At 46.6% G+C, this 12,341-nt stretch overlaps 1 protein-coding gene and 1 long non-coding RNA gene across 6 annotated transcripts in view; one reads left to right on the forward strand and one right to left on the reverse strand.

The window, feature by feature from the left end:
- Positions 1-12,341, forward strand: part of Mgat5 (alpha-1,6-mannosylglycoprotein 6-beta-N-acetylglucosaminyltransferase) — a 288,591-nt gene that overhangs the window by 253,878 nt on the left and 22,372 nt on the right. For all 4 annotated transcript variants that reach the window (XM_087581590.1, NM_023095.1, XM_087581591.1 and 1 more), the window contains 1 exon segment: positions 8,475-8,621. In XM_087581590.1, coding sequence (XP_087437716.1) covers positions 8,475-8,621 — 147 coding nt within the window.
- On the reverse strand, positions 1,382-5,893 carry LOC120096239 (uncharacterized). Of its 2 annotated transcripts, none has more exons than XR_015635867.1 (3): positions 5,600-5,893; positions 3,558-3,915; positions 1,382-1,826 (listed from the first exon to the last, which is right to left on the reverse strand). It is a non-coding gene; the product is annotated as an uncharacterized LOC120096239 (long non-coding RNA). The 2 variants fall into 2 exon arrangements; XR_015635868.1 differs by having other exon boundaries at positions 3,558-3,720; positions 5,600-5,710.

Consider the following 12,341-nt stretch of genomic DNA (forward strand, 5'->3'; position numbering starts at 1 on the left):
GGCTTAAAGCATTGAGAAGTGGGCTGTAATAATCTAGAAGCTTTCCCTAACAGAGCTTACATTTTGATGAACTTATTATCTAAAAAATGCAGTCAGATCATTTCGTCTGTCAAACTCTGGAAGAGGAGTTGGGGCCTGTGTATCTTGCCTCACTTTTTACACTTTTGCATATTTTACATTTTGATTTCATTCTCCATCTCCATCTCTAATATGGCTTTTCTTCACCTTCCTAGTTTGCTTGTCTGTCTGTCTGTTGAGGCAGGGTCTCATATAGCCCAGGCTGGTCTCAAACTTACCAAGTAGGCAGGGATGAGTTTGAACTTCTGATCCTCGTACCTCCACCTTCTGAATACAGGGATTACTGGAATGCACTCTTACCTCCACCTTCTGGATGCAGGGATTACTGGAATGCACTTTCCCCGCCTGTTTACGTGGTGATGGGGATCAAGCCCAGGGCCTCACACACATTAGGCAAGCACTCAACATCACCAGCCTCCCTTCCTAGTTTAACTTCATTACCTTTTCCCACCTTCCCCCTTGGGTTGTTCTTATTAATGGACCATAATGAATATCGAGTTTCCACATCCCACTCGCCAGTGGAAGGGTATCTCTAGACAAACTGAGTATTGTCGTTTCTGTAGTCAAGGACAGATTCTAACTGTAGCCTAGCGGGGAAGCTGCTGTTCATACCCTCATTTCCCAGCATGCCCCACTATTCTTCCATTCTTCCCTCCATGACTTAGGTGACCCAGGAGGATCCTAGTTCTTCCCCACGTCATCGCAGCAAGACACAAACAGCTGTGACCAATGTAGAGCGTGTGCTTTACTCCACAGTCTTTCCTCTGTGCCTAACTGCAGCCCCAAACCCCAGCTAACTCTTGGCCTCCCCCTCCCCGAATTTTGACTGGGTTTCATTTCTGTTGCTATGACAACATATTCTGACAAAGGGGTTTATTTCAGCTTACAATTCCAGGTCATAATCCATTGAGGCGGCTAGTAATAACTGGTAATAACACATCTATAACTCAAGAACAGACAAATAAATATATCATGCTCAATTGCTTGCTTATTTGTTCTCAACTCAATTTTTCCAGTGTCATATACTTCAGGTCTTCTGCCTAAGGAATGGTACTGCCCATAGTGGGCTGGTTTTTCCATACCAATTAACTTACTCACAGGCATGCTTACAGACTAACACAATTTTGACATCAACCCATACTAAACCCATTACTAAACATATTGACAACAACAACAACAACAAAAAAAAAAACCTTTTTTGTAAGCAACTTCTTGTGTGGGCCAGGCAGGCCTCAGGCTTTCTACCTAATGTAGTATCTTAATTTTATTACTTTTGTCGTAATGAAATACCCAACAGAAGAAATTTAAGGGAGAAGAATGTTTATTTGGATCGCAGTATTAGGTTATGGTCCACACTGTGAGGAAGTCAAGGCAGCAGCTACATCCATAGTTAACAGAGAACAACAAGTAGTAAATGCTTGCTTGTATTCAGTCGTCTTTCCTCACATTTACACAGTTCTCCATGCCCTGCCCAGGGAATGATGCCACCCATGGTGGATGGGTCTTTCACATGAGTTAACATGACGAATATAATCCCCTCAGGCCTACCTGATCTACACAATCCCTCAGTGAGACTTTCTTCCCAGGTGATTCTAGGTTGTGATAAAGCTAACCTTCACAAAGGGATAAGGTTCATCAGCTCTAGAACCAGGTGCCAAGGAACTCTTGAGGGCTCCGAGGAACTTTCAGGTTCTCACAGGTGTCCTTTTCCATGCCTGGCTTTTGCATACAAGATGATCATACCAAATCTGAAAAATCAGAAATCCAGATTATTCCTGAGCTACAGCATAGGTCAGTTAGCAGGGATGTTGTAAAAACTGGTTGCTTCCCATCTCTAGACCAATTGACATACAGAGTGTAATGCATTTATTTGATTTAGTATTAGGGCTTTCAAATGGCAAAAATGTGTAGCTTTTGAATTTGATGCCGGTGTTTGTGGTCTGGTTCGTTTCATCTCTGATCAGACACTAAGGTTGCTGGAAAAAATCAGGCATCCGCCCCAGGAACCCAGTCTCTAGGAAGTGCTGGTTAGTGGCCAGTTTGGCCGGTTGCTAATGCTGAACCAGGTGCTGCTGTAAGTCCTGTTGTCACTTGGCCATTGTAGCTTCTTCCTGGACAGCCCAAAACAGTTTCAAATAGAGGCTTTGTAGGTTGAGTACAGAGCCAAGAGGATGAGGAACTCAGCCACTGTTTACTTCCTTCAGTATCAGGTGCATGAGAAGAGGGACCCTTCAAGCTAAATGAAAAGTGTCATCTTTCAGGATAAAGAAATTGCTTCCTTCACTTCCAGATGTTCTTGTTTCCTTCCACTTCTGTAATAAAACACCCTTACAGAAGGCTACCTGGGAGAGCTTAGGGGGATAAGGGCCTCTCTGGCTTACAGTTTCAGGCTACAGTCGATCACTGCAGAGAAGTCAAGGCGGCTGGTCACATTGTATCTGTTGGACTTTAAATGCAAACTATCCCCAGAGCTTCTGTGTTTAGTACTTGGTGATGTTTAGGAAGATGATGGAACCTCCTTTAAAAGGAGCCTCACTGAAGGAAGTATATCACTGGCCCCACTTGCTGGTGTGTGTGTGTGTGTGTGTGTGTGTGTGTGTGTGTGTGTGTGTGTGCGCGCGCGCGTGTGTGTGTGTGTGTCTGTCTGTCTGTCTGTCTGTCTGTGTATGCACATCTTTCTGTGTGTCTGTCTGTATGTATGTCTGTCTGTCTGTCTGTGTCTGTATGTACATCTTTCTGTGTGTCTGTATGTCTGTCTGTCTGTCTGTGTATGCACATCTTTCTGTGTGTCTGTCTGTATGTCTGTCTGTCTGTCTGTGTCTGTATGTACATCTTTCTGTGTGTCTGTATGTCTGTCTGTCTGTCTGTCTGTGTCTGTATGTACATCTTTCTGTGTGTCTGTATGTATGTCTGTCTGTCTGTCTGTCTGTGTCTGTATGTACATCTTTCTGTGTGTCTGTCTTTTGTATGCCGGGCCATCCTCACACTCCTGCCAACATGTTTTCCCTGTCATGATAGACTGTATCCTTTTCTGGAACTATAAGCCAAATAAGCCTTTCTTGCTCTAACTTGCTTTTTCTCAAGACTATTTTGTCACAGCAACAGAAAAGTAAGGAATACACCACCAAAGAGCAGAGGCAAAATAAATGCACACACTTCTCGTGCTTTTTCCATTCTTCCCAGGTCCAAACCCAGGAAATGGTGCTGCCCACTTTTAGGCTAGATCTTCCCACATCAATTAAGGCAATCAAGACAGTCCCCTCAGACATGCCCAGAGTCCATTAGACAATTGCTCATTGAGACCCCTCCCTTCCCAGGTAATTCTAGGTTGTATCAAGGTGGCAATTAAAACTGACCATCACATGCAGCTGTTGCAGAGATTCTTTTTTAGAGATATGAAGGGAATACCTTTTCCTAGAAGTAGATTGTTACCCTGCTACTGTATCGAGAACAAAAGGGAAGGCTTAACAATAGCTTACAGTTCTAGGACTGGCCTTTCCATCTGGAAGTCACGGCACGCTGCCTTCTCTCTCTATCTCTCTTCTGGTAGTTTTGTAGTATATGAAGTGTGAGAACTGGCTGGCAGGCATAGTAGCACACCCCCTTAATCCCAGCACTCAGGAGGCAGCAACAGGCAGATCTCTTTGAGAAGGAGAGAAGGAGGGAGGGAGGGAGGGAGGGAGGGAAAGTGAGGGAGGGAGGGAGAGAAGGAGGGAGGGAGAGAGAAGGGGGAGGGAGGGAAAAGGGGAGAAGGAGGGAGGGTGAGAACTCATAAACCACATCAAAGGGGTAAAGTTGTTACTTTTAGCAAGCAGTCCACATACACCTCACCTCCACCTGTGTGACAGAAGAGCATAGGTAGTGTTCAGCTGTATGAAACTGCAACTGGATCTGAACTTGAGGAACTATTTCTCAAATGGTTACTAGCACCAAGCCTGAGAAAATTGAGTATTTCTACAAAATATCTCCTTCAATCCTCACAACAGTTCCAGAACAAAACGCATCTGCTTTTTGCTCCTAAGAAGACAGTGCTTGTGTTTCTTTAGCTAAGGTTTTAGACTACAGATGAGCCTCAAGAATCCGTATACCGGGGCAATTGCCATGGTTACCAAATGAGGAAATGGTAGCGCCAGAACTTGAATTCTAGTCTTCATGGCTGCATAATCATCTCATTGCCAGAGCCTTTGACCAGTAATCAATTTGGGGGCACAAACAGGTTAATTCATTGCTCAAATTCCCTCCTGATCTTCCCACACTGGCTAATTAATAATGATCAGAAAAGTACACACTAAGTTTATGTGTGTCCAATATTTCATTATTCTTGGTGTTTCCCCATTAAAATTGGCCAGTACTGGGGTGGAATGTAATATTCTTGCTAGACTTTGGCCTTCTAAAGACCAGATTTATGCCCATACTGTATGGCCAGTTTTCCCTGGAAGAGTTAGACCTTAGTATTTGAATGTTTTTTTTTTCTGCCCACTTCTTGTATATGTAGGTGTGTATGTATATACACATAGGTATAAAGGTGTGTAATATAGTATTTCCCCTGTATATGAGCCCCTGGGTTTAATTACCACTACATAATAATTAATTCAAATGCCTGAGGCTGAGATAACTGTTGGTAAAGTGTTTGTCCCCCAAGCATGAAGACGTGTGTTTTATCCCCAAAATCCACATCTAAAACACTGGATGTAGTGGTTATCACTTCTAATCCCAGCACTCGGGGAGAGGGAGGCCAGTGGATCACTGGGGCTCACTGGCCAACCAGCCTAGCCCAAGTAGAGAGACCTTGTCACAGAAAACAGTGGAGAACAACTGAGAAAAACATCCAAGGTTGACCTCTGACCTCCACACACACATGTACACACCTGCACAGGACCACATGCATACATAATAGATGTGAATGAAACTGAACTAGCCCAGGAGTGGTTAAAAGAATCTTCATTGGCTCACTTAAGGGTTAAAACAATTTTTTTTCCTTTCAAAACAGAGAAAAATATCTCAGTGACTGTGTCAGGGTGCCCCAATCCTTGCTATGAATAAAACATGTGCTCCTTTGTCTGATCTTCCTTGTCATGATTTTTAATTTTGGAGCGTGTGATCCTTCTACTTAGAAACACTCACTAGTGGAATTGGAGTTGTGGCCATGGAGATGGCTGTCATCTAGAAGATCCCTGTTATATTCTGGCCTTCTGAAGAGCAGACTTAATTCCATGCGATATGGCCATTTTCCCCTGGAATTATTGAACCTTAGCACCTGAATGGTTTCTTTCCCCCAGTTTTTGTATGTGTATGTACGTGCACACACATGTATGCAGGTGTGTACACCCGTGTGAATTTGAGCCGAGGCTGGAGGAACAGCAGGTGTCCTGCTCTATAATGCTCTGCCTTATTCCCCTGAGGCAGGGTCTCTAATTGAACCTGGAGCTAGACTGGAGACCAGCGAGCCCCAACATCTTCCTGTTTCCACCCCACATAATACTGGGGTTACAGGAGCATGTGACCACAGCCAGATTTTTACCTGAGTGCAGAGGATTCAAACTTGAGTCCAAGTCCTGTTACCAGGCTCTCCCCAGTCCTGGATGCCTTCTCGTCTTGTGTCTCTCCCTTCTGTGGTAAAGAAATTTATAGGATGGAGTATAAATAAATATGGGATCCTCAGGAAAAAAAGAGATGAGAGACAGAGGTTGGGGAAGGAAGGGAGGGAGAGAGGGCTGTGAACAGACACAGTGTTGGATCAAGAGAAAGGGCAAGGTGGCGTGTTGAGGTGAGTGGCAAGACTGTAAGCAGGCAGAACCGTTAGACTGGAAAGGCTGAGTTCTCTCTACCTAGACTACACTCATCCAACTCTTCACACATGTGCTCCATTGTGATGTCACAGGTCCTGAGTACACAGGAACTAAGGGAAAATTGCTTATTGTCAGCTGACAGAAAACTGCTTATTTCAGTGTTTCAAGGGCATGCGCCAGTGCATGACACCTTAACTGGTGTGACAAGAAAACTTATTGCTAGGAAATGGTGTGGCTTTTGCCTGCAAGATGGTGACTGAGGCTTGTGGAGTTGGTGCAAAGTGTTTATTACTGTATATGTATATGCATACAGTGTGTGTGTGTGTGTGTGTGTGTGTGTGTGTGTGTGTTCATATATATGAGCACAGCTGCATAAATGCCACACTATGCATGTGACCATCAGACAAAAACTTCAGGTATTCGTTCTCCCCTCCAACCTTCTTTGAAACTGTTCACCATTGCATACGCCCAACTAGCTGATCTTCGGGACCTAAGGATTCCCCCATCACACTGTAGGAGCCTGGGATTGCAGATATGTGCTACTGCAACCAGCTCTGTGGGGGCTCTGGGGATCTGAGTCCAGGTTTCTGATGCTTGCAGAGCAAGCACTTATTTGTCCACTGTGCTGTCTCCCTAGACCCCTAAAGTGTTTGTGTGTACTGAGATACTCTGTGCTAGAAGGGCCTAGGAGTTGGTGCAAATTATTATCCAGATATAATTAAGCTTAGGTCACATTTCAGTTCATCAAGCAATAGCTTCTCACCCTTTAATTAGTAGATTCAGATTGGTTGAGCTAAAGGAGAGAATCACACACACACACGCACACACATGCGCACGCGCACACACACACACACACACACACACACACACACACCAGGACTCTCTGTTTAAATGGATAAGCATGTGCTGTTTCCGTCTCTCCCAGGGTGGTTTATGACAGTGTAGAGTTGAGGCTATCAGCATTCCTTGGTAGACCTGATGTTCAGAAGTCAAGAAATACTCGGGGCTCCAGCAGCTCTCCTTAAACCTGCCAAGACCCAGTCTGTATCGACTAGCATGTTCTTAGAGTTGAAAAGTGCTGAAGTGCCTGGTGCAGTCCATGTTCCCAGCTGTTAGAGGGCTGTTAGGGTCAGACCTGGGCCCTGGCAGCCCTAACACGCTACGTAGGTTCAGCCCTTCAACTGGTCAGTTAAAGAGGTCAGTGAGAGTGAAGAGCAGGGGGAGTTACTATTGTGGCCACATTGGGGAGAAACAAAGAAAGAGGTCTGGTGACTCCCAGGTCCATCTGAGTTTGACACAGCACTTGGGTTTAAGCAGGGGACAAGAGGTATTCATAACTATGTCAAAGGATGGGCACAGTCATCACTGATACATCAGGGCCTCAGCTCCAGTCTCTCCTGACAAGTTCTCAGAACTCTGTGAAATCTCTTCCTGAGAGAGACAAGTCATTCCATGTTCATGTTCCCCACCACCCACACCCCTGCCAGGTCAGCACCAGGCATCCCTTCTCCCAGAGTGAGACTCAGGAGAAATCCCAGTTCTATGGGACTCCTGGTTTCTATGTCAGGTCACCAAAGGGAGGAGCACTAATGTCTCTTTAGCTCTAAAATATCTCCACTCCAGCCAGAATGGTGACATTCCTTAGTGAAAGTGGCCTGGGTAATTCTGAACATGAGGACACATGGAATCCCAGCATCCTCCACCCTACCCCACTCCACCCAGGCATGCAACACCCATGTCTCCTGGTCACTTAATGTGTTTCAGACTTGGCTTCTGCATGTGGGCAGAGAGAACCAGGATTAGACCCCGCCTGGTGACCACCACTCACGGCAGTGTCGCCCACACCTGGTATACCCAGACACTTGCGGGTTTTTTTTCATCCTACAGATCCTTACTGGAGCATCCCTTTGTCCCGCAGCTTCAGGCCGCTGTGGGCTTTCTAAGGACTTTTAGCTTGTTTCTGCTGCCATCTACCGTCCATCTAGGGAAACTTGAGGTTTTGCTAGCTGGGGAGGGAAGCTGAGAAATTACAGACTTGAAACCTCTGCTCCCACAGAGGAAAAAAACAAAACCAGCCAGCGAATGGTGTCCCCAGTGAGAATGCTGTCATCAAACCTGTGTTTACTGACCTCCCAAGTTCGAAAGCAGTTTCATTTCAACTGTAATCAAACCGCCAAGTGACCTTTCTGTCCCTGGCCCCCAGAGTCCCTGAAAGAGCCCGTTGTTCCCTGCTTGAGTGAAGAAACCTTCTGTTTAGTTAAGCAAGTGTTGTTCCAGTTATGTCGCCTGCTGAGTGACAGAAAGACAACTGTTGGGTCCTGGGTTTTATTGTTGATTTCGTTTTACACTCTCACCCTCCCTGCCCCTCAGCCCCCAACATTTTCTTTCATATCAGAAAAGGAGATGGGAACAAGGCAAGTTCCTTTGCAGGCCCTTGCACATGTTATTCTGCATATCCAGTATATGCCCCTTCACTTTGTTGCAAGTCACCAACCTGGAGGTCTAAGAACCCTGCAGAACTTCAGAGGCAGACACACAGACAGACCGCAGAAGCTGAGGGACAGTCGTGACTGGTATCTTCATGTGATGTCTTTTCCTGTCTTACAGCTTTTTGTTGGGCTTGGATTCCCTTATGAAGGTCCAGCTCCCCTGGAAGCCATCGCGAATGGATGTGCTTTCCTGAACCCCAAGTTCAACCCTCCTAAAAGCAGCAAAAACACAGACTTCTTCATTGGCAAGCCAACACTGAGAGAGGTGGGTATCTCTTTCATGCTTTTGTGTTTGTGTTTGTATGGGCAGCATTGTGTGGTTTGCATGTGTGCATGCATGAAGGAATGCACACATGTGTAGACTTGCATGTGGAGGGCAAAGGTTGAAATTCGGTGTCTTCCTCCCTCCCTCCCTCTCCACTTTATTCACTAAGCCAGGGTCTTTCCCTGAATTCAGAGCTCACTGATCTGGCTTGCCTGCTTGCCCTGGGGTGCCATTCCCACCCTGCATCTTCAGTGTGTGCTGAGGAGTCCCACACAGGCTCTCATGCAAGTTCCTGTCCTCTGAGCCAAGCCTCCAGCCGCCACCCTAGCTCTGTTTCTAATGACCCTGGGTGTCCTAGTGTAAGCACAGCTGACAGCTGGAATGAGGAGGCCACTGGGAACACTTGCTTGCCTCGCCACTGCACGTGCTGAAGAGGAAACTGTGGCCAGCGAGTATTCAGAGAACATCAGCCTCAGAGTTGGAGACGAAGCCAATAATAAAGCACTTGCCATAAACATTAAATCTCTAAACTCTGTGAAAAAGCTAGGCACGGTAACATACTCTCAAAATCCTGGAACCAAGGAGGCCGAGACAGATGGACCCTGGGATTCACTGGTCTGCCAGTCTAGTTTTCTTGGCGAGTTCCAAGCTGATGAGAGACTGTGTCTCGAAACACAAGGCAGATGTGCCTGAACAACACCCCAGGTTGACCTGGTCTCTGTAGGTACATGTACACACACACACACACATACACACACACGCATGCACACATATATACGAGAGAGACAGAGACACAGAGACAGAGACACAGAGACAGAGAACATCAGCAGCCCCTAGAGACAAGACATCATAGATAACATCAGGCTGAGCCTGGGTCTTCAGCCCACCCTCAGCGCTCCATGCTGACAGGCAGTCCCCTCACGGCCAGAGCCTTTCACTGGTCCCTTGTTCCATTTGCTTTTGCAGATGCTCTTGAAACCTGCAGTGGGCCATGAGTCACCGTGGAGCACGGCTGGGTTTCATTTGGGGCGATAGATAAACAGAAGTCATTTACAGCTAGTGTGGGCGATGAGGGTGCCAAAGGCAGGGAGGATTCTGTATCTGGGCAGACACAGGTGTGTGCAAGAAACCATGAGATTGGCTCCCTTGTTACTCCTGGGCACTTAGGGACTCTCCTGGCTGCTCGTGCATGGAGACATTAAAGCAGGATCCCTCGGGGCCTTTGGCCGGGGAATCACAGTGTTGGAAAATCCTAGTGTGCCCAGCAGCGCCTGTCTCTAGAACATTCATTTTTCAACTCTGGTGCTTTTTTCCCCTCTGGGTTACTTTTCTGTCCTTGTACCCCAAATAGTACATCAAATACACCTCTTCCCCCCATCCCTCCACATTCGATCTCTGCCAGTCTTTAGGAAATATCTACCTAGATCCTTTGCCTATTTTTAAATGGGGTTTGTTAAGGGTGTTTTGCTATGAAGTAATAGAAACTCCTTAGGTATTTAGGATATTAACCTTCTAGCAGACATAATTTGCAAATATTTTCTTACTCTATGTGTTAGTAACTCTCTGGATGCATAGAAACTTTAAAAGTTGGAGCTGTAGAGATGGCTTCCGTAGGTAACATGCTTCCACACAAGCAGGAGGACCTGAGTTCAGTCCCTAACACCTAAAATATCTAGGCATGGTAGCAGTCCCTCGTAATCCTAGACTATGGGGAAAGAGCCAGGGGGGTCCTGGGGCTTGCTGGCCAGCCAACCTAGCTCTCCTGGCTTGTTTCAGGCTAGGAGGAGACCCTGTTCCAAAGAACAAGAGGGATGGCCCTTGAGAAGTAATCTGAGGTTGATTTCTGGCCTCCATATGCATGAATACACATGAACACATGCATACATGCACCTACATCCACATACACGAGCACTCCAGCACATATGAAGACACGTACACACACGCACTAGAGGACACCTGAACACATTCTACCTCAGGCCCAGGGAATGGTGTCACATGACGGTGCTCAGGTCAGCCAGTAGTGAGGAGGTGCACATTGCCCTCCACCCTTGCTGTCATCTACCTATGTGGCTGTGCTGAATGTGAGGAGAGCGGAAGGGACCGTGAAGCATCCACGTGGGATGCGCCCACATAGGATGGTTCCATCAGCCCTTCAAAGAGACCACAAGCAAGAGAGAGTGAAGGGTCCATCAGTGGCTCCACGGTGACCTCCTCCAGGTGACTCCCTCAGTCCAGTGATGCCACAGGACTCTGAGATCCCAGAGGGAGGGAGTGGACAGAAGCCGAGAGTTTAGCAAAGTGTCTCCCGTGTTTGTAGCAGCTCCACGCGTGATCTGGAAGCATGGGAGCACAGCTGCAATGTGAAGGTAACTGGGAGCTGAGTAGGGCTGGAAATGGAGCCTCATTGGTAGAATGCTGGCCTAGCATGCAGAAGTCCTGAGTTCAGTCTGGAGCACAGCACAGGATGGGTGTGGTGGCTCGTACCTGTGATAGCAGCATTTTAGAGCTGGAGGCAGGAGAGTAAGAACTTCAAAGTCATCACTAGCTATATACAGAGAGTTCAAAGCCAGCCTGAAATGCATGAGTCCAGAATGAATGCTGAGTGGGTGAGAGAGCGGAGTTGTGCACAGGAAGTGTGTTCAGGGCTAACTGAAAGGGCTTGGGATGGGCTTTAAGGAGAAAGGAGAAGAGGGAAGTTCTAGTGGTCTGAGCAAGAGAGACCCAAGGTTAGTTTGCCTCATACTGAAGAGTAAAATCTAACAGTTTTGAGGGGGAGTGGTGACCTTGAACTCACAGCAAAAAGGCCCACATGCCTATCCCTCACAGCTCCCAAAGGCCTTTATATCCCCTTAACCAAAGGGGGATTAAATCTTTAGTTGGAAAAGAGCTGCCCACAAGCCTACAGACTTCTAAATCCCAAATCACCAGAGCATCGTTTCTCAACCTGTGGGTCTTGACCCCACAGGGGTCACATTTCAGATATTTACATTATAATTCATAACGGCAGCAAAGTCACAGTTATGAACATGAAGAAGCAAAGAAATGCTGTTATTGGGAGGGCACCACAACATGAGGAGCTGCATTAGAGGGTCACAGCATTAGGAAGAGTGAGACTCTCGGAACTGAAGGGAGCTGGGGAGTTGCTCGGTGGTTAAAGCACTCACCGTTCTTGCAGAAGACTGGGGTTCGAGTCCAGCATCCACATCCAGTGGCTCATAAACACCTACAACTCCAGTCCCAGGAGATCCATGCCCTCCCTTGCCTCTTTGGGTACCAGGCATGTATGTACTCAGTAAACATACATGTATACAGGCACTCACACAAACACATTAAACAAGCAGTAACACTTCAGAGACAGTGGCATGTGCCACTGGGATAAGAGGCAGAAGAAGAAAAAAGAAAAAGGAGGAGGAGGAGGAAGAGAGAGAGCAAGCAAGAAAGCGCTCTCTCTCTCTCTCTCTCTCTCTCTCTCTCTCACACACACACACACACACACACACACACACACACACACACACACACACACACAGGCATACACAGAAAGACAAACCCTTAGAAATGATCTCTCTTACCTCAACAAATGAGTAAGTTATAACCCAAGGGCACACAGTACTATCCTGTCTCTGTCTCCATTAGATGTTATACTACCCTCAGACACAAACATCGATCAAGGTCGGTCGTCTTCATTTCTTACCTTGAAGGAAAGGGAGGAAGCTAAGA

This window comes from Rattus norvegicus, chromosome 13 (genome assembly GCF_021556685.1).
Source record: "Rattus norvegicus strain SHRSP/BbbUtx chromosome 13, alternate assembly SHRSP_T2T, whole genome shotgun sequence".
Lineage (NCBI taxonomy): Eukaryota > Metazoa > Chordata > Mammalia > Rodentia > Muridae > Rattus > Rattus norvegicus.